The following is a 22,252-nucleotide window of genomic DNA, read 5'->3' on the forward strand; positions in this document are numbered from 1 at the left end:
TGATGCACTTTCCAAAGTTGAGATTGGACGATATTCTAGAAGGGATTTCAGTGGGCGTTAACCATTTTGAGTCACCAACCAATCATTCAAATTCATTTAGAAAACAGTTTTGTTTTAGCGTCTCAAAATAGTTAAAGCTCACTTAGATTTTTGCTTCCATTATTTGTATGAACGTAACAGAGAGCGCTGTACTATAACTACCTACCTAGCTTCTTTTCGCGGATATAGAACAGTCCAATGAGGAAGTTTCAGGGCGAACGTTCCACAAATTTTTCATAGATGGCGCTGTGTACTGCACCCACTAAAAACGAAAAATAATACCTATATCTATATGATTTAGCCAGAATGTCAGCATTTTCGTTGCCAACTATTCCAGCATGCTGTACCTAGCGTAGTACCACCCGGTATTGGGCCAGGGTGTCTCTGCAGTTTTCAACCAGTTTTGAGTTAACAACCTCAGAGGACAGAGCTGAAAGAGCTGCCTGGCTGTCCGTATGTTTTATTGACGTTGTTGTTTTGCAGGATGTTTTGTGTACAAATTATTATGGCGTATACCGGAAATTATTTTTCGTTTTTAGTGGGTGCAGTAAACAGCGCCATCTATGAAAATTTTACGGAACGTTCGCCCTGAAACTTCCTCATTCAGTGAGGTTGAAGAACCTACCACAGACCAGAATCTCTACATGCAGGTGTAGTGGTCCCGTAGGGGTGCATTGCGGCGCCATTAAATATCGTGAGGTGAGTGGTGACGATCACTGACGACGCCGCGCGGCTGACGCTCCCGTTTCGTAGTCGCTTTTGTCGCACAGGTTTTGATGATGCATACGAAATTGCGGGATGATGCTTAGTAATTAGAGATTTATTCTTTGCCGACGAAAGTGTCACAGGGTCTAACAATTAACTACTTAACTATATCCACTCTACCTGGTCCAACAGTAACAGTCCATTCAAAAAAATTCGTTGCGGCGTGATTAAAGGACAAACAAACTTTCAGATTTATAATACGGGTAGACTAGATAGTGATAAGTTTTCAAATCATTCATAAATTATGGGCCATCAGCTCTTGGAACCTTAATTGATCGACACTTATCGAAAAAGCTAGTAGTCAGAGCCGTACAAAAGTTACTAAAACTTGGCCTAAAGATTAGAATCCAGAGCTGAAAACCCATTTTAAAAATGCTTCATAGTTTAGTGTTGCAAAACTATCGATAGTTAACCTCGAAAACGACAATTATTGCCACGTGACAATCAATGACTATCGATAGGGTAAAACTATCGATTGTATCGATTGTTTTTTATTGGACTATCGATAGGCAACACTAGTTTATATCACAGACAGGCACAGACGAATAATAATTTCTTTGTGAATTGACGTTTCAAGTTGAAAAATCTTTCAATTTCTTCAATTTTGATTTTTGATTTTACTTTTAAACTAATTGCTTATTGCATTATTTGTAAATTGAAATAGTCTATTCAGAAATGAGTTGCTTGAGTGATTTGTCTCGATCTAGTGAATATTTAAGTTTTAGAAGCAGTATCCCACTACGTAAAATAGTTGTTGATTCAGATGGGTCCAAGGTAAACAAACAACTTTCAAGTGGTCGAGCCAGATAGTTTTATCTCCTTGAGTTATAATAATAAGCTAGCAATTTACAGAGCTTTGACCCACGATTTTTCCGGTATTTATCAGTTTCTGCTTGATGAAACAACTATCTATGCATGGTGCACAAGACTAACCCTTTATCTATTAAAACTGAACTTATTTAATGAAGTATATTACGATATACCGGAGAAATATTTCAACAGCTTTTTATCCATGTTCATACGGGCGAGACTTGTACCTACTTATACTACAAGTTAGTCTGAAACATGTTTCTGGAACAAGTAACAAGTGTCTGCCTCCAATCAAGTTATTGGTGCGTCCAAACTCGCACCGTAAAAACAACAATCCGAGTTGGTTTTTTTTCAGGCATGGAGAATATTCGACAGTGGTCCAAAGTCTGTGAGTTGCCCTTTAGTATGTCTGCCGCCAGTGTCGGGTACTGCAGACATTTTCTTCAAGCAAATAATGGGCCTCACAACAAGAGGGATCAGGGTCATAGCAGCTGAGCCTCCTCCGTATTGGAACCTGAAAGAGTGGTGCGATGGCTTCAAACGACTGATTGACTACTTGGAATTGGACAAGATTCATATATTTGGAGCTTCTTTGGGTTTGTATTTAAATTTCAGTAGCTGGCTTACCCCAGTTCATCTGATGGAAATGATGAAAATTATTTCTTAAGTTCTACGCACATTATACAGACTTGAAATTGTCTTTTCAATTTGGTTCACACCATGAACTACAGAGCTAAACTAAGCCAGTGATTCGTAGCTTAGTAAGCAAGTGAAACAAACTTAGTTTTGTTTCGCTTTGCCTGTGATTTACATGTGGCCTGCGCTTAACTCGACTCACAGTAAAACTTTAAAATGAAAGCTTTATATTGTGTTCCTTATGGAGGAACTTTCAACATATAATTGAAAGTTCCGTATGGAGGAACTTTCAATTAAATGTTAAAAGTTCTTCTTTCTTTCTTCACTCTGGGTTGGTTTCCTCACTTAATTGTTTCCATCTGTGTGTGTGTACACTTATGGTAAACAACATATTAAGTTGAGTCTGAGTCAAGTCAGCCTGTGTAATGATGTGTGAAAACCTTTAGTAGTATACATTTAAAAAAGACTGCATGCAAAATCTAAAGTTTCTAGACCTATTTCATTTAGCTGTTTTGCTTTATATCCAGGATAACGAAAGATTTTAAACAAAGTTGCAGGCAAAAGCTTGTATCCTATCAAAAAATGTCTGTATGTTAATAAGACATTCTGGTGCTGTCAAAATAATTAATAGTCTTGTCTCAAGGCTATGGTCTAAATATAGATAAAATGAATAGAAATGCTTCATAAATATTAGTTTACATCTTGGGGTATAGTAGAGAAACACTGAATTTATAATTTGATTAACATAACAAAACCATATAATTATCATGTATTAGGTATGCAGAATATTATATTCTCATTTTATAACACATTGTACATCAACCTTTAGAAATCTCATTCTAAAGGTCTACAATATTTCTTGCCTGCTACGTAACACTTGTGCACTCATTTAAATTGGGATTTATATAAATCCTTGAAAATACGAAAATAATGGGTACACGCATGCATGTACTTTGAACACAGAATCAGTACACCATTTTATATGGTGACCACTTTGAATATTATTAGTACAGATCTGTATGTATAAATACGAATCGAACACAAATGAGTGCACAAAGGGCTTTATAGATTTTGGCCTACCTACATTTCCGCCATTTTACTTTTTTTCTAAAATAGCGGTCACACATAAAACCTGTATTAATCAATAGTTGGCATCAATACAAACAAGTGTTGTATAAGACAAAATCTTCCAAAGCGTCACGTTTCCGAGATTTGTATCTCGGAAACGCGACGCTTTGGAAGACGTGACGCTATCAAATTTACAGTATGTGGTGCAAAATAATGTACATCGGCCTTTAGAATGAGATTTCAGCTTTGTAAAGCGTTGTCTCTATGACTCATACCTATGTGACGTTTTGTCGGTCTCAACAACAGAGATAATACTCTACAAAACCGCTATCTCTTTCTAAAGGTCAATGTACATTATTTTCTGCAGCATACTGGATGGTGGAGTCATCAGTACAACAGTCTAGCCACCAGTACAACTTTGATAGTTTATATCTCAGAAACGTGACGCTTTGGAAGATTCTGTCTTCCAAATTGATACCTACTTGGGACTTGATACTTGTTTGTATTGATGCCAGCTATTGATTAATGCAAGTTTTATGAGTGGCCGATATTATAATAGGTAGGCTAGGCTCCGTGTACTAACCCCTTCAATCCCTTTTCAAGATATAGCACATTTATGTACTAAACAATTTAAATTATTTTAGGTGGCTTTATAGCACAGAAGTTCACAGAATCTACAGTAAACTGTCCTCGCGTCGCCTCGCTAGTGCTATGCAACACGTTTACTGACACTACAGTGTTTGAGTACAATGACTCCTCCGCACTCTTCTGGCTCCTTCCCTCACTTGTGTTGAAGAGAATGTTGATGGGTAACTTCACAACTGACAAAGTGGACCAGAGAATGGCAGAATCTATTGATTTTATGGTGGAAAGGGTAAGATTTTTTTTTTCATTTTCTATAATCAAGACAGGTTTGTTTACCTAAAGCAAGAATTGCAGCTATTTTGTGAAAATACTCTGAAACAGTAAAGAAAACTGTAAAAATGTAGGCATTTAAATAATTGAAAGTGAGTCAAATGCATAAGGATCTGGGAGCCTATAGCATTATTAGCCCAAGAAAACCTTGTGCCATTATGTTACCCTCCCATAATCATTATCAACCGATAAGCTTATCCTATCGTACTTGGCTGGATTTAGGTCTCTTGTAGGAACGTCCACACGCCATAGTCTTGCGTCGCCTGAATCCAGCATCCCTGCGACTCGTATGATGTCGTGTGTTCCACGTAGTGGTGGGTTTTCCAACGCTGTGCTTTCGTGCGAGGTCGCCATTCTAGCACCTTGGGACCCCAACGTCTATCGGTTTTCGTTCGAACTATGGCCCTGCCTAATAAAACATTAATTATCTATTAAAATTTGAATCAATCAATCAATCAGCCTGTTTGCGTCCACTACTGGACTTAGGCCTTCCTAAGAGCGCGCCACCACACACGGTCCTCCTCCTCACCCACCCACTTCCCACTACCTTCTTAAGGTCGTCAGTTCAGCGGGTTGGAGGTATTACTGCATTGTAATCGAAGTTAAATATCTGACGACTATAACAAATTTCAACTCAATCGGTTGAAAAGAACTAGTCTAAAGTTGAGTTGCAAGAATTGACCACATAAATACTGGAGGTCGTCCTACACTGCGCTTGTTGATTGTATTAAAAATTTTCTGTATATATAAAATCCAAAGTCCTGACTGACTGACTGATTAATATGTTGTGGCGGTTACCACAATAGAAACTAGATGGCGCTGTTCAATCGATGACGTAGTCCCGAACAAATGTACCGCCGATGGTAATCGCACTAACGGAGTTTTCTGCAATCTGGACTATATATAGAAGTTTCAAGACATAACCGTCGGCCCAGCTGGCGCTACCGAGCACAACCAACCGCTCGGTGGGAGATCTCCCCTTTGGTACGGTCGAGCCTGCACACCGCTCCCGTACATTGGTGACCCCGACGTGATCAAGAGTGGTCGCACACTACAACAGCCGACGTTGATACAAGAGTGATCGCACACTAGAACAGCCGACGTCATCGAAGATCAACCGCACACCGCCGCACTCCGCACTGCGCACTCAACGTGATCAAGGGTGATCGCATACACCGCAACACCTTTGGATCACACACCGCAAGCCGACGTCTCCTCCAAACTCCAAGTCTACAAGCAGCAACAGCAAGCACATCGAGGCCTGTAAGACGGATGTAGCCACAGCTTCGGGGCACAATGGCTCTGCACTCCATCACCAGCTACAAGCGTCCTGGTCTACCGCTTCTCTGGATGGTTAGCAGCCATTGCCCTTCACACGCCTTCACGCTACAACGCCACCTCTCTTCACTGCTTCACACTACGCGTTCGTCTCGGAGGGGAGTGATGTGGCGGTTACCACAATAGAAACTAGATGGCGCTGTTCAATCGATGACGTAGTCCCGAACAAATGTACCGCCGATGGTAATCGCACTAACGGAGTTTTCTGCAATCTGGACTATATATAGAAGTTTCAAGACATAACCGTCGGCCCAGCTGGCGCTACCGAGCACACCCAACCGCTCGGTGGGAGATCTCCCCTTTGGTACGGTGGCCCCTGCACACCGCTCCCGTACAATGTCAATGCACAGCCTAAATCGCGGGTTCTACAGACATGAAATTTCAAGGGTGTGTTCTTTGTTAAGAGCAGGGGTCCACTAAGAAAGGATTTTTCGAAATTCCACCCCTAAGTGGGTTAAATGGGGGTTTGAAATTTATATAGTCCACGCGGACGAAGTCGCGGGCATAAGCAACTAGCTTATAGGTTGTATAATTTCAGCTAGAGTCACTGACCCAAGCAGAACTAGCATCTCGGTTAACCCTCAACTGCACGCCGTGTTACGTGCAACCACAGTCGCTCACGCACTTGCCGATCACGATCATGGATGTTTGGGACGAAAGCGCGCTCAACTCCCGCGTCCGCGAGGACCTATACAAGTCGTACCCCCAGGCTAAGCTCGCGCATTTGAAGAGCGGTGGGAACTTCCCCTATCTCAGTAGAAGTGATGAAGTCAACTTGCATTTGCTGGTAAGTTGTTTTCTATTTTATATGTCTAACAGTAATATTATAGTGAAAGCCTAGTGTTTAAAACGGCCGCCTCCTATTCTCCTATCTTTTTTCCAAGCATGGTTGAAAAAAACAAAAAGTAAACACAGATTAGTTACTTTGATCTACGATAGTTTGATTTGACTTGACTTTACTAATTTTCTAAGTTTGATGTATCCCGGGCACACACCTCTAACTTTTTAAATAATTAAATATCATTTGCTTAAACGGTGAAGGAAAACATCGTGAGGAAACCTGCATGGCTGAGAGTTCTCCATAATATTCTCAAAGATGTGTGAAGTCTACCAATCCGCACTTGGCTAATGTGGTAGACTATGGCCAAACTCTTTTTACTCTGAGAGGAAACCCGTGAGCCGGCAATGATGGGTTGATCATGATCATGAATGTATTTTTATTTATTTATTTAAACAGCTATTGTTAACAAAATTACAGAGTTAGAATACAGGATACACTTAAAAAAACCTATGTATGAAAGAGAAATTGGCTGCCTGAATTGTATACGTAGGAAATCACAAACGCATAAACGGTAGGTTTGTTGACAGACCGACAGACAGACAGACAACAAAGTGATCCTATAAGGGTTCCGTTTTCCTTTTGAGGTACGGAACCCTAAAAAAGAACAAAGAGAAACAAATTACTATAATTAAACAATAACTTTTCTATTTCAGATCCATTTACGACAGTTCGATGGAACGGATTCGTCACCGTCTTACTTGAGTCTCCACAAACTGTCGTCGAACCAGCAGACGGAAGAGGGCACTGTTAGCTACTTCAATCAAAGGGACAAGTTCGTCAAAATATCGTAATATTAAATACTAGCGAGTAGCGACCCGCCCCGGCTTCGCATGGGTGCAACGTAGATACTAATGTGGTGTCATTGCCTCGGAAACTCAAATGAGAGGATTTTTTTCCGACCTAATTCAAATTACTTCAATTTCTCTAGGGATCTCAAATTTTTGAGAGTTAAACTATAGCTATAAACCTTCCTCTTGAATCACTCTATCTATTGGTGAAAACCGCATCAAAATCCGTTGCGTAGTTTAAAAGATCTACGCGTTCATACATAAATACATACAGACGCGGGAAGCGATTTTATTTTATACTATGTAGAGATCTACTCTTACTTATACTATACTTCGCGTAACGTATAAAGACCGCTGACCTTATACCTGCGCAGTAGGCGGTTTATAGACCAGTAATGCTCGCAACTTCGCGTGAATTTAGGTTTAAAAGATCCTGTGGGAACTCTTTGATTTTCCGGGATAAAAGTAGCCTATGTCCATCACCGGGTTGCAAGCTGTCTTGGCACCAAATTTCGTAAACATCGGTTGAACGGAACGTCTGAAAAGCTAGCAGACAGTTGGACACACTTTCGCATTAGTATGGATTTGGTGGTATTATGGGACGCGCACAGCATTCTCCAATATTAATTCCCACACAATATTATGAGAGAACGGTAGTAACTGGCAAGGGACTTAAGCAATAAGCGGCGTAGTAAAAGAAATTGGCGCATCCCGGGAAACATGGGACGCCTGATCAACCAATAGCCTGCTCCCGTATAGAAATCCCGTCGCGGCCTGTGGTCCGCCAAAGAGACCTAAAAAGCAATACTGCGCAATTTGCTAAGTATTTTCGCAGAGGTATCTCCTCTAGTATCGTCAAGCGATCTTTTAATGTCGGACGATCTGCATAAGTAATATAAGTATACTGGTAGAGTGCGACAAGGCTATCTTGGCGCGTGGCAAAAATCGGAACTAACGTTGCCGTCAAGTGTTCCCTTTGTTCTTGTTTGAATATTCTAAGCCTTTAATCTCCAACAGCGCCCCCCAGTCAATGTCATTGAAGTGCCAAGAGAGCCTTGTCGCACTGTACTGATTCTGAGCACACCTTAATTTTAGAGTATTCACATCACAGTAATATGAAAAGGACAGACATAGTTTGACAGTTTTAAATTTAATTCAGAGCTGTCAAACCTCGTGACTTTAGCTGCCAGTCCTGAGCCTATTGTTAAAATTTATAGTGTGCACTAAAATTTAAGTCTTTAAATTTAAAAGTTATGTTCCATCCTTTTTTAGCAATATTAAAAGAAAAAGATGCAGATACTCTAAAGTTAGTTTAGAAAAAGACAGCAGAAAGGAGCCAATCACATTAAAATCCGAATTTAATCTGATGCTAGTTACATTCCTAATTTTTTTGTCTTGAATTTGTTAGCTCATAAGTAAAACTGTTTCTAGAAGGCGACTTTTTGTTTATTATTATTATTACGGAATTTATTGTAAATGACTGAGTAAAATAAATTCTGAATTTACCTTTTAATTGTAATGCGAAAATATTTTCTAAAAATATAGGTAGTTGATAAGTACTTAATAATATTATAATAGTTGGTACTATTTTTGGCACCTATGCTAATTTTTTAATTATACCAAAGTGAGTGTTTCGACGTCAATAAATACATCCTATACTTTAGGAGATCTAAAATACCTAGGTATATTGTTTTATACTTTAAAAATTATGATATTGATGAATCTGTTAACATAAAAATGTTATTGATGTACACTTGTATAGACTAAAATAAGTATCTTATTTAAATGCATCTGAATTTTAAAAATAATGAGGAAATGAATTGAATCACCAAAATGAAACGCCTTTTTGTGGTTGTAGCACTACATAAGTGTTTAAAACTAGATTAAGAGCAGAAAAGTGTTTCAAATCAAAGATAAAATCACAGTATTTATAAACAGAATGAAGATGCAAACAAACTACTGTGTTGTTGTTGTGTTTGTTCGGAATCATACATCTTATTTGAAGTTGTATATTAGTCTACAGATATTGCAAAACATGTACCTAGTCCAATCTGAAGTTGCAACATGGCGTTATGCACAGGTCAAATACATAGCTGAGATCTGTTTTTGTCCAATGCACACTCAATTCATAGACTTGTATTCAGCTTGGACTATTTGTTTTACACACACTATTAGCGTCACACCAGACTTGCAACATACACAACACAGTAGTTTGTCTACATCTTAACTCTACGAATACCCATCACCGGGTCAGAATTGTTCACATTTTTGTATATTTATATTGGTACCATATATAAATATGATGAATTTTAAAATAAAACGCATTAAATTAAATATATTCTTTTATTTTAACAATCTTTACTTAACAGGTCTACGTTTCCCTCTCTAACGTTATTTATTTATTATTATTATTATTTCTTATCTTTCTGAGCCTGTACCGTTTTCTGTCTCTCTTCGTCGTCAGAGTAGTATTCCGCTAAGCTGTAGTCTTCGTTTGGCACGGGCTGGCCAGCCGACGTTGACCCCTTTCCGCTGAGTGTTAGTTTGAACATCGGGTCCTCGGACATTTATATTTCTATGGGTACCATATATTATTAAATATGATGAATTTTAAAATAAAACGGAATAAATTAAATATATTCTTTTATTTTAACAATCTTTACTTAACAGGTTTACGTTTCCCTCTCTAACGCTATTTGTTTCTTATCTTTCTGAGCCTGTAGCGCTTTCTGTCTCTCTTCGTCGTCGGAGTAATATTCCGCTAAGTTGTCGTCTTCGTTGGGCACGGGCTGGCCAGCCAACGTTGACCCCTTCTCGCTGAGTGTCAGTTTGAACATCGGGTCCTCGGCCATTATGTCGGGTATGATGGGCTCACCGTGGGGGATTTGTTTATTGTGTTCCGTTACTGTTGAATATATTGACATGGCCTGAAATAATAGAGAAGGACGTAAGTAGTTTTATCACACAGTTATGTTTTGTTCACTGAAATAAAATTTAAACTAAATCGCTACAGTTTCAGGTAAAATGAGCTCTGGACTACATTACTATCGTCTATTCTAAAAAACCGGCCAAGTGCGAGTCAGGCTCGCGCAATGAGGGTTCCGTACTACAGTCGTATTTTTTCGACATTTTGCACAATAATTCAAAAACTATGATGCATAAAAATAAATAAAAATCTGTTTTAGAATGCACAAGTAAAGCCCTTTCATATGATACCCCACTTGATATAGTTATCTTACTTCAAATATTGAAAATACTAATTATTAGTTCATGACCACAATTTAATTTTTTTTGTGTGATCTAACCCTAAATTCACGGTTTTCAGATTTTTCCCCTAAAGCCAGCTATAAGACCCACCTACCTGCCAAATTTCATGATTCTAGGTCAACGGGAAGTACCCTGTAGGTTTCTTGACAGACAGACAGACATAAAAGTGATCCTATAAGGGTTCCGTTTTTCCTTTTGAGGTACGGAACCCTAAAAAACGGTTACTTTTAAAAAGTACATAGTTAGATTTTGGGTGAATTTCTGTAAAGTTACCTGGGCAACGAGGTTGGGCACGTCTCCCGCGTTGGCGGGCAGGATGAGCGTGTTGCTGGTGCGCGCCAGCTTGTTGAACGCCGACACGTACTGCTCGGCGACCATCAGCGAAGCCGCATTTTTACTCTCCTGTCAAAATTAACATTCAGTGTATTCACAGGTGAAAAGAGATATTTTAAAACTCGTATTGATGTTTAATGACAATTAATAAACATAAGAAACTTTAGAAAAAAATCAGAATGGATCTATTTGAAATTCTATGGGTATATATGGGGCCTATAAACATGGCTCTGCACATCCAGGCTGTAAAATAAAATTGTATTATCGACTCATCTATAATATATTCGCCAAAAAAGCCACTCTGCCATCCCCATGGGATTCCCAAGAACCTAAATCTACACAGATGAAAATCCGGATATTAGCGGAAAATCAAATAATTACGGGCCCCGAGAGCGCGCCAGCCACAAGTCTGAGCCCCCTCGCGCGCGCCTCAGCCACCGCCAGCATGCCCTGCGCCTCGCCCGACGCCTTGTTGATCTGCTCCTGCTTCTCCGCCTCTGCACACAGAGAATTAATATTGTTAGCTGACCAGCTCGCAGTCCTGCGAGCAGAGGCCTTTTCAAAAACCGGCCGTGCGAGTCAGGCTCGCGCAACGAGGGTTCCGTAATACAGTCTTATTTATTCGACATTTTGCACGATACTTCAAAAACTATGATGCATAAAAATAAATAAAAATCTGTTTTAGATTGTACAGGTGAAGGCCTTTCATATGATACCCCACTTGATATAGTTATATTACTTCGAAAATGGAAAATACTAATTATTAGTTTATGAACACAATTTAATTTTTTGTGTGATGTAACCACAAATTCACGGTTTTCAGATTTTTCCCCGAATGTCAGCTATAAGACCTACCTACATACCAAATTTCATGATTCTAGGTCAACGGGACGTACCTACCCTGTAGGTTTCTTAACAGACCGACAGACAGACAGACAACAAAGTGATCCTATAACCCATCCGGGTTCCTTTTTAGGGTTCCGTACCTCAAAAGGAAAAACGGAACCCTAAAAAGGAACCCGGATGGGTTTGAAACTATGTAGTCAGGCATACTTAGAGAAGACTAATCACGTGAGTCTAGCAGTTAGATATTTATTTTTAAACATGCATGCATGGGTTTGCATGGTTATGCTTAGAAAGAGAAGAAATTTTTTCTAAACATGTTAGCAATCCCACATATTATTACTTATCATTAAGAGTCCCCGCAGACCACAAACTTTTAATCGGCCGATAGTTTGGTCGGTTTCTTAATCAGTATGAAGACGTATGTAAGTGCGCAAATTATAACATTATACTGATTAAGAAACTGACCAAACTATCGGCCGATAAAAAGTTTGTGGTCTGCGGGGACTCTAATTGAAATGTTTAGCTGAAGTGGCAATGCGCAGTTCGAAAAACCGATAGACATCTGGGTCCCAACTTTCAAGGTGAAGGTAAAATTATACTTATTTAATTCTCTTGTGGTGGGCGCCACAGCACACAGGTTGACACGATACGAAACTAGGACGGATTACTCACAACAATCTCACTAGATGGCACCACAGGTATCTCAATCACTCCACTATGAAGTCTGAATCACGTTAACAAAGTTTTACTCCACTTTTAATCCCAGAAGACCATACGAGTTACGATTGTGCATAACACCTGCCTGGAGGAAGTTCTTCCTATTAGTATAGTCTCGAGCACGCATACAGCTCCCGTACTCCTCTCACTCTACCATACCGTACAGATGTCTCACTAGTAGCGTTTTATATCACCAAGTACTGTTATCCTCATTTCATCATCATCATGATCAACCCATCACCGGCTCACTACAGAGCGCGGGTCTCCTCTCAGAGTGAGAAGGGTTTCGGCCATAGTCTACCACGCTGGCCATGTGTGGATTGGTAGACTTCACACACCTTTGAGAACATTATGGAGAACTCTCAGGCATGTAGGTTACCTCACGATGTTTCCTTCACCGTTAAAGCAAGTGATATTTAATTAATTAAAACGCACCTGACTCTGATAAGTTAGAGGTGCGTGCCCAGGGATCGAACCCCCGAGCTCCGATTAGAAGGCGGACGTCCTAACCACTAGGCTATCACAGCTTTATCCTCATTTACCAGAAGCCAATATCCTCGCCTGCCGCTTGCCCTCCGCTACATTGATGTCTGCAGCGCGCACGCCCTCGGACTCCAGTATGGCGGCTCGCTTCCTACGCTCTGCTTCAACTTGCATCTGCATGGCTTCGTGCACTCTGTTCGGTAGCTTTATATCACCTAGTAACATTATTATACTTTTTGTTTAAATCAACCAATTCTTTACATATTATCAGTACCCTTATTATAAATGCGAAAGTGTGTTTGTTGGTTTGTCCTTCAATCACGTCGCAACGGATTGACGTAATTTTTTGTATGGGTATAGATAAAGACCTGGAGAGTGACATAGGTTACTTTTTATCAAGGAAAATCAAAGAGTTCCCACGGGATTTTTAAAAAACCTAATTCCACGCGGACGAAGTCGCGGGCATCAGCTAGTTGATTATAATTGAATTATAATAATATACTTACGAATTTCATATCTAAGACAGGTAATACCCCATGCTTCACTTGCTTTATTGATTGAGTGTACTATCGAAACATTAAGGGATTCCCTCTCTCTAAACACTTTATCAAGAGATATTTGTCCTAGCTCAGATCTCATGGTGGTTTGAGCTAATTGTGTGATTGCAAACTCTGGGTCTTCAACGCCGTAAGATGCTGTGGCAAAATAATGATATTACATTAGTGTAGTATAGTATAGTGTTCTGTGGAGACTGCATATCGACAAGCACAGTGTAGGACGACCTCCAACCCGCTGGACTGACGACGTCAAGAAGGTAACGGGAAGTGGGTGGATGAGGAAGGCAGAGGATCGTGTGTGGTGGCGCGCTCTTGGGAAGGCAAACAGTGGATGCAAACAGGCTGTTTGATTGATTGACATACAGTAGAGAAGGGGATCAATCCCTTCAATGGAAGGCAGTTGCCAAGCTGGTTAAGATGAGACTGTATGTCATAACGACCTCCCTGGCGCAGTGGTAAGCACTGTAGTCTTATTAGTGGGAGGTACCAGGTTCGAATCCCGGCAGGAGCTTGGAATTTTATGCCGCCAAGCGATTTAGCGTTCCGATACGATGCTGTGTAGAAACCAAAGGGTTTAATAAAAACTGGGTGTTCGAGACCACCTGCCCAATTACAAATCAGGGCCACTGGACTCAACATCTTGGCTTTATATAGTTTGTATCCTGGACTTTACATACATGCTAGAAAAATAAGGAGTTGTCACTCAATTTTTAAATCTACTTGACAAAGCAGACAAAAGCTTTGTAAAGAATATCTATGAGTAACTTTATATAGAATAGAATATATTTTTATTCAAGTAAAATTTTACAAGTGCTTTTGAATTATCAGATAGTTTAATTTACCACTGGTTCGGAATGCTGTTTCTCCAGAGAAGATTCAGCCAGAAACTTGGCAGTTGCTCTTTTTAAGTTTTCAATCCTTCATGGAAAAGTGAATAAGCATCTCATAGGCAAGTCTTCTTCTCTTCAACTTAGACCTCATCATTCCTTCCATTAGGTATGATTGTTGTCAATAAAAAAAAATCCTTGTATAAAATTTAGCATAAGAATCAATTAATTCAATTTATTTACCTAAATAAGGATCAATTATCCTTAAATACAGCACACCATCGATACTCAATGTAACATTGTCAGACGTTATAGCACTTTGTTTTGGCACATCTATGGCAATTTCTTTTAGACTTTGCACATACTTTATCTTGTCCAATATAGGCCATAGCAGGTTCAATCCTGGTTCAAGTATCCTGTGAAATTTCCCCATGCGTTCTACAATCCAAGCCTACAAACCAGAGATTTTCACATGAAAGAAAGGGGGTATTCAAGTAAAACTTTTTGTTTGGGTCTAATACAGATAGTGCTAGCTGAATCAAATTTTTTTTAGCGAAAGTGACTTTGTGCAGATACTCTAGCCTCTAAGGATCATGTCACAGATCTAATAGATATGCAACTTGCATGGCCCCTATAGTTCCTCTCGCTCAAGCAGAGGTACTTAGTTGTGAAATGTTATTCCTTCTATTTTACATTCGCGTTGGCTATTGTAGCCTAGTATACAATAACCCACCATTGCACAATAACTTCAAAAAGAAAAACTGTATTCAATTTTTAAAACAAATCAATTATTTCTTTAAAATACTTGAGTGAACATAACCTCACTTCACGTTGTTTGTCAAGATCTCACATGCAAAATACACCTTGCCAAACAAAAAAGTGGCCACAGTGATAAGGGCAGAAAATGATCATTTGTCGCGTTCTAATAAGAGCTTAAGTGCATTTAGCTATCTCGCTCTAACAGTAAGAGTTCTTCTACAGGTACTTCTACAGGTATTGTTCTGAGGATTACATGATGCTATTATGTACTACATTACCAAAACTTCATACAAGCCAACATATTTAACCATCTACTATTGACAACGACAGCACTATACCTAAATGGAGCGCTATATGGGCAATACCTTACATAAGTTTACTCTTGTATTGCGAGCATGGGGGGAATGTCGTCTTTACATAGTAGTAGTTAGTATTTTCTGTATCAAGAGTCTATGAACTCATTCGAACACAAATAAAGTTATTGTAATATATTAAAGATAGAGATCTTGTATTAGGGCGCCTTCAAATTTGAGGCAGTGCCGCTGCGGCCGCACTGCTTGGTAAATCAATATAAATAAGAATGCGCTTCTGATGCATGGGTGTAGCGCTGCAGTCGTGCGTTTTTATTTACATGGATTTTCACTTTGCGGCAAAGGAGATCGCCCGTGAACGGGCCCTCTTTTGTGGCGTCGTGTCAAAACTTAAATTAATATTTTTTTAAATGTGTTATTTTTTTACGATTATGTTTTATAACAACTTTTCACTCTATTATTGAAAATATCCACAATTACAGTTAGAATCGTAAACATGCATTTATTTTGAAGAAGTATTAATTAAATATAACCTCAATATCAGCAACATAAAAAATAAGATTTCTTTATAACCAGGGTGAATAAATAGAAATCGTTTGCAGAATATAAAAAATTAATTATTTGTCTACAAAATAAAATTAAAACCATGGTGACATAAAAATTATATTAGGGGGGGCCCAAAGCTCCTAAGAAAATGGGCAATCTCTTTTGAAGGCGCCCATTATTATAATACTAACCTCTTGCTGTGGTACAAACATTATGACTGTATTAAGCGGTGTTGTAGAGCGGTGTCTCACTGCTGCGATTCTGTACAATACACGCGCTTCATTTTGGTATTCTAACTTAAATGCATTCTGCAAAAATCCAATATTTTGGTTACAAATGCAAAATCTTTCCCATTTTCATCTAACTTTTCATAATAATCATAACGTACCTTTAAAGGCAGAATTCTCGAAACGAGATATTTGGAACGTGAGAACATTTTGTGTTTGTATTATCAAATATATTCCATTCTTTCAAGAATTAAATTTTTATTTTTCACGGCCGCTGACTGCTTACCACAGACCAATAACATCACAATAACATATAGGATAGGTAGGTACTGGCTACTGCTTACTTTTTGACCATAGAGTAATAGAATCACTAGAATCTAGAATCAAAATTCAAATGACAGCTTGTCAATAATATTACAGATAATAAAAAATTTATGAATCCCATAGGTCAATGAATCCAACAGAAATAAAATAGAACCATTTGGAGTGATTGGGCACTAAAAAAAGAGTGATAGACGATAGTAAATTCACCTACTGATTGCTATCCCATTTCGACTAACGTATTAGAGCGAGAGATCCGACGCAAGAATCATGGTACGTTATCTGGTCTGTGGTATGTAACATACTGTATGAAGTGGTCGTTTTTTTAGATAGTCTTTAGTCTTTGTGTCTTTACTTTACGCTCTAGTGACGTGCGTGTTGGATCATGTTTGATCGATAAATCACGTAGTAGTTACCTTTGGCGATTACATTAAATAATATCAATACCTACTATGACTGTGAAGAAAGTTGACTGTAAATGAAGTATAGTTTTCTTAAATTTATAAAACGCATATAGAAAAAGCTAAATTAATAATGAATTCATCGAGCAATAACTCATTAACTAGTGATATTGCACGTGATAACTGTTTAAGTTCAAAACTAAGAAGATTAAAAATACAAGAAAATGTTTTATCTGCAAATGTAAACAAATGTTTTTTACTAAATGCAGAAGAAATTGACGAAAAAATCAAATATGACAGTGATATAAAACTCAAAAAATATTTTTCTGTACTAAAAGACAAATATCGAGAAATTAAACATTTATTTGAAGATATAACATTGAAAACAAATGACCAGTACATGGAAAAATCAGGTAAGTTAACCAAAAAGCCGGCTATCTTCCTATCATTGACTTATATATTACTTCGTATGGACAGGGTTATTGAACGAACAAAATGGCACCGATTCATTGGTGCTTATGCATCAATACAACCTCAATGACGTCTGGATTTCAAACTTGTCGTTCATTAGTATCTAAGTGTGGCACTACTGAAAGCCATAAAGCAAATTAAGAAGAAGAAGAAGAAGATTAGTATCTAAGAGGTGGCGCTGATTTATTTGGTTTCCAAACCGTGAAAATTTTTGTTCGCTTGACCATAATTATCTTGTCATTTATATCGATTTATATAGATAGCTATTTTCCGTTACCGACTTGTAATGATTATCTTGCGGTTAAAAATACATATCTTTTATTAAACAATTTTTTAATAAGTGTTATTCATTTACGGTATGATTCAGATATCGATGAATTAAAACGAGATATCCTGGAACTAGAAACCAAAATAAGAATAGTGAAGCAATTCTTAACTAGTGAATTGCAAAATTTACGAAATGAAGAAGTTGCTTTAACGGAAAAGGTAGGTTCCTAATTTAATTTAATCTAAATATATAAAAGAGAAATACCACTCACTCACTGACTGACTGACTAATTACGAAATCTCAGGAGCTATAAAGCCTACAAATTTGAAATTTGTAAGATAGGTTCTTTCTAGGACGTAGGTGTCAGCTAAGAAACGGTTTTGAAAAATTCCCCCCCTAAGGGTACGAAAGGGGGGGGGGGGGAGTCGAAGGTTGTATGAAAGTCCTGTTTTTGGAGTTAGAGATGTGAAAATCGACATTTAAGTTATTAGCTTTAAATAATAAAAATCTGTAAACTCAATTTGGGAAATTCGCCCCTCAAGGGTGGTAAAATAGGGGGGGCAATGTTTATAAAGAAAAGTTTTAACAATCGTTATTTTTACTTGAAATTTGAAATATAGTCTATTTCTAGGGGGTAGGTATCAGATAAGAAAGGATCTAACTAAATTCCCCCCTAAGGGAGTAAAATGGGGGTGGAAGGGTTATATGAAAATCCTATGTTTTTGAAGTTAGAGATATGAAAATTGGCATTTAGGTATTCTGGGTTCCGTGTCTTAAGGTGAGACTGAGTGAGTAGGTAAGTGAGGCCTTTTGCAGCGGGAAAATTTCAGATCTCATGAGAAACCAGCACGCGGACGAAGTCGCGGGCATCTGCTAGTACCTAATATGCAAAACCTAAAAGCTGTAGTTTAAAGTAATAAATTATTTCTAATGTGCACAAACTATAAGTAATTTAACATAGTTATACTTATATTTTAGCAAGAAACTTCGGGAACACTATCACATGAAGAACGAAAGATAATCAAGCGTAATGTATCCCAAATAAAAGGGTATAAAGAAATTGTACCTAGTCCCGTGCGAGTTACAATTCATTCACCATTTAAATGTTCAGTGAGTAGTTTAGTTTCCGCTTGGTCTCGTAGGTATATAGTATAGCACATACCTATAATACCCATAATATACCTACTATAGCTCTGTAAAAATGTTTTCATTTAAAAAAATATTTTGTAGGAGGTGCAACAGTTTCAAGATTTTATGAAAAACAGTATAAATCGTTACGGAGGTTGGAATGAGTACAATCATAACATTTTTGTTTACATTTGGAACAAATACTATGGAGATAATAATATGATGATTGCAGTGAAATCAATTGAAGAAACATTTTCATATCAAGATTTTAAAGAGGAGGTTTTGCACAAAATTCCAGGGGAGTTCGTTGAATATGTATTTTAAAATTGACATGATGTTTAACTGTTTACGCAATATGAAGTGCCATGAAATAGGCTACTTGACAATTTTTTTAAGTTGGTCTTAAATGGTTAATATTTGTCCTATTATATCAAAAAAATTAACACTATATTTTTTTGCGCCCTAAAAACCGTAAAACTTTAATTTAAAAAAATATTTTTCTTAGACAGGCGAAAACACTGTCGGCCATGTTTGGCCGATAGATTATCTGTGCTCTGACGTCATGCATTTGTAAACAACAGTATAACCCTGTGGTTATACTGTTGTTTACAAATGCATGACGTCAGAGTATAACCCTGTGGTTATACTGTTGTTTACAAATGCATGACGTCAGAGCACAGATAATCTATCGGCCAAACATGGCCGACAGTGTTTTCACCTGTCTAAGAAAAATATTTTTTTAAATTAAAGTTTTACGGTTTTTAGGGCGCAAAAAAATATAGTGTTAATTTTTTTGATATAATAGGACAAATATTAACCATTTAAGACCAACTTAAAAAAATTGTCAAGTAGCCTATTAGAATATCCCTCTAACTCCTAATCTCTAAATCCAATGCTTCTTAATTACAAAATTTGAGTTAGGTACAAAAGTTATCAAAGACAACTAATGAACTATAGTTTACCAAGATACCTAATGTGTAGTTGTCCACTAAAGTAAGAGTGAACAATTAAACTGCAGATATGTAGGTACCTATATGAAGGCAAAACTGCCTGCAAAACGATAATGATTATGATGATTAAACGGATAAGTCAGGATTACAACATATTAGATTATCCGAGCCTTCGTGGGCGCACTAATGATACATTCGCATCACGAGAGACAACACAAACTGCCCTCAACAATCACTATAGCAACTCTCGTTAATTATGAGTCACGACAACAACGTCTTCGATACATAGATCTTTTCATCAGTAACTAGGTCGATTTCGTAAAATCTGCATCAATCATCATTACAATCGCAATTGTTGTGATTGGCGGAATTTATGGCATTCTTGTTGCAACAATGCATTGTAGCTAATCAGAGGCGATTGCGATCGCGACATTATAGCTGTCATTCTACCGCAATCGAGCTGCTGCATAACATAATCTTATATGATCGTTTGCTTTATTGATGTTGATGTTCTGCTTCTGAAACACGTTTTCATATTATCTTAAAGACAATAATAATTATCTTGTTGAATTTTATTTCAGGTTCAAGTTGTGACAGCATTGATTCGCATGGCAAATGGTATTCTGAATATCTTCACCTTAAAATGAACCAACAAAAAGCTCTTAATAAATGGAAGGAAAACAAAAGAAAAATAAAGCCCACGCGAAAAGTAATAATTGCTACGTTTTCTCCAGTTTAGAGTTCTTATAACATGTATACCTATCTAATGACTGATACGACTTATTTATGTCTACAATTTACTGGCTAGTGCCCGGCATGCTTCTTTACGACTCACACGCCACCTTGTTAGTACTATTTCAGAAATCTTCACATAAGTGCCAAAAACAACTCTAAAAAGTTTCAACTCAATCGGATGAATGATTAGCGAACATATTCTACCTATGGGACATGGATATTTTTTAAACATAAGTTCTTATTATTATTTATTTAAGGCACTGACATTACAAATTGACGAGTCAACGATAGATGGATTAAAATCTCCAAAAAACACAAAGCTATGTAGAAAACTAAACAATGGGAATGATGGAAACCTAAACAACAGAAGGAATTGCTCATCTTATGGTACGCTATATATTTAGACCGAATAATGCGATATTTTATTTTATTTTTAATAAACATCGCTAAAATACTTATTTTGTTCGTCCTTTCTATGGGACATTAGTTATTCAACAAGCAGGTTATCAAACCATTTAACCAATAAATAACTGCTTGAACATAATAAAGGATGTAACAGCTTATCTCTGCGAACAGGATGACAGTAATTTCAACGTTTTAGACGTTAATAAGATGATAAAGTTCATAATAGGTACTTTTTTTTTTTAAAGAATATACGCCATGTTATATGACTTTGTTTTGTTTGTTTGTATATTATTCGAGTCTACACTCTTGTTTTCTATGGCTTATTTTATTCATAATATTGAATAACATATTTCAATTAAAGAAAGGACAATTTCTAATTGCAGATATAAAAAAAACCACTTCATATGGTAATAAACAAAATACTGCAGATGATACGACTAAAGAAAATACAGGAATCTACTCTACAGAAGATCAATATTTTAGCAAAAAATTAGATATCAGCAGATTATTAAGACCAACTAAGCAGTGGTTAATAAAACAAGAAAGTAAAAAGGAGACTTATCATTTTAATAAAGGTGTTGAAACTATTGCCAAATTGTAAGTTATTACAAAATGAAATTACTAATTTCGAATCATCCTGGGTATATTGGTTATATTTAATTTTCTTGGTTTCAGGCATATACCAACATGGCGTATGAATTTGAGTAAATAATTATTAGTGTTAAGTAAGACTAAGAATACCATAACTTTAATATGGCTTTTGTTATAGTAAAAAAAAAAATTAAATAAAAATAGTATTTAAAATCATAATAATGGTGTTTAATTATTTGTACTTCAATGACTTCAGCATTTCCATCAGGTTTCCATATAAGCTAAATTTTTAACATAAGTTTACTTAAAAATACGGGTTTAAATTATATTATAAACCGGGCAATATTGGCGTTCCCAATATCCGTACGTCAAATTGGTAGGGATGTTGGGAACGCCAATATTGACCGGACTATAATATTACTTATATCCCCTAGTGTGAAATAAGCTTTATACCTCTGCACGCAGTTTAATTGACGTGACCTATGTACGTGACAGTACTAAATGGTATTAAGTATCAAGACATAGTATCAAGATATTTATTTTTTCCTCAATTGGTCATGAATCATGACAATATGATACATTAACAAAACATACCCTCATTTTGGTGCAGTTGGGTAAAAAAGATTATTCGTCTGTGGTCTACACACATCCCTACAGACCGTTCACTGTAGACGACTATAACTTTTCCCCTGACGTTATGTTGGCATCATTGCAAATCACACAATAATGAACCCTAAGTTCTAAAAATAAATTTCGATTTATCAAGAAAAATTATATAGCCAATGGGCCGATTCTCTTGTACACAATCTCTAAACTAAACTAAATTAACAAGTCTAAATCTAGTGCTATCCTTTTCCGCAAGCAACATTATGAAAGGGATAGCAATAGATTTAGACGTGCCATTTTAGT

The 22,252-nt window shown here is 37.3% G+C and overlaps 3 protein-coding genes across 4 annotated transcripts; 2 read left to right on the forward strand and 1 right to left on the reverse strand.

Moving 5' to 3' along the window:
• The first annotated feature begins 1,356 nt into the window (after positions 1-1,356).
• Positions 1,357-9,534, forward strand: LOC117992115 (maspardin-like). The gene is made up of 5 exons (XM_069505343.1): positions 1,357-1,578; positions 1,970-2,210; positions 3,963-4,192; positions 6,110-6,358; positions 7,066-9,534. The coding sequence occupies exons 1-5, from the start codon at positions 1,480-1,482 to the stop codon at positions 7,201-7,203; spliced, it is 957 nt and encodes a 318-aa protein (XP_069361444.1). The 5' UTR covers positions 1,357-1,479; the 3' UTR covers positions 7,204-9,534.
• A 296-nt stretch (positions 9,535-9,830) lies between these two features.
• On the reverse strand, positions 9,831-16,394 carry Stoml2 (stomatin like 2). Its single transcript, XM_034979772.2, has 8 exons — positions 16,235-16,394; positions 16,038-16,154; positions 14,474-14,681; positions 13,353-13,541; positions 12,906-13,061; positions 11,182-11,297; positions 10,741-10,869; positions 9,831-10,127 (listed from the first exon to the last, which is right to left on the reverse strand). The coding sequence occupies exons 1-8, from the start codon at positions 16,280-16,282 to the stop codon at positions 9,873-9,875; spliced, it is 1,218 nt and encodes a 405-aa protein (XP_034835663.1). The 5' UTR covers positions 16,283-16,394; the 3' UTR covers positions 9,831-9,872.
• A 376-nt stretch (positions 16,395-16,770) lies between these two features.
• On the forward strand, positions 16,771-20,927 carry LOC117992113 (coiled-coil domain-containing protein 112-like). Of its 2 annotated transcripts, none has more exons than XR_011237910.1 (6): positions 16,771-17,208; positions 17,634-17,752; positions 18,513-18,644; positions 18,765-19,032; positions 19,518-20,321; positions 20,605-20,623. XR_011237910.1 is itself a non-coding variant. In XM_069505336.1 (6 exons), exons 1-6 carry the CDS (start codon positions 16,929-16,931, stop codon positions 20,749-20,751), a joined length of 1,002 nt encoding a protein of 333 aa, XP_069361437.1. In that variant the 5' UTR covers positions 16,771-16,928; the 3' UTR covers positions 20,752-20,927. The 2 variants fall into 2 exon arrangements, 1 of the variants encoding a protein (XP_069361437.1); XM_069505336.1 differs by having other exon boundaries at positions 18,765-18,957; positions 20,191-20,321; positions 20,605-20,927.
• The last annotated feature ends 1,325 nt before the right edge of the window (positions 20,928-22,252 follow it).

This window comes from Maniola hyperantus, chromosome 20 (assembly GCF_902806685.2).
Source record: "Maniola hyperantus chromosome 20, iAphHyp1.2, whole genome shotgun sequence".
NCBI classification, from domain to species: domain Eukaryota; kingdom Metazoa; phylum Arthropoda; class Insecta; order Lepidoptera; family Nymphalidae; genus Maniola; species Maniola hyperantus.

Coding starts and splice junctions, on each gene's coding strand:
- LOC117992115 (XM_069505343.1), top strand. CDS start 1,480: ATGAGTTGCTTGAGTGATTTGTCTCGATCTAGTGAATATTTAAGTTTT. Junction 2,211..3,962: donor TATATTTGGAGCTTCTTTGG/GTTTGTATTTAA, acceptor AAATTATTTTAG/GTGGCTTTATAGCACAGAAG. Junction 4,193..6,109: donor TTGATTTTATGGTGGAAAGG/GTAAGATTTTTT, acceptor GTATAATTTCAG/CTAGAGTCACTGACCCAAGC.
- Stoml2 (XM_034979772.2), bottom strand. CDS start 16,282: ATGTTCTCACGTTCCAAATATCTCGTTTCGAGAATTCTGCCTTTAAAG. Junction 10,870..11,181: donor CTGGCGCGCTCTCGGGGCCC/GTAATTATTTGA, acceptor TAATTTTGACAG/GAGAGTAAAAATGCGGCTTC. Junction 10,128..10,740: donor TGCCCAACCTCGTTGCCCAG/GTAACTTTACAG, acceptor CTATTATTTCAG/GCCATGTCAATATATTCAAC.
- LOC117992113 (XM_069505336.1), top strand. CDS start 16,929: ATGAATTCATCGAGCAATAACTCATTAACTAGTGATATTGCACGTGAT. Junction 17,209..17,633: donor CCAGTACATGGAAAAATCAG/GTAAGTTAACCA, acceptor GGTATGATTCAG/ATATCGATGAATTAAAACGA. Junction 17,753..18,512: donor AAGTTGCTTTAACGGAAAAG/GTAGGTTCCTAA, acceptor CTTATATTTTAG/CAAGAAACTTCGGGAACACT.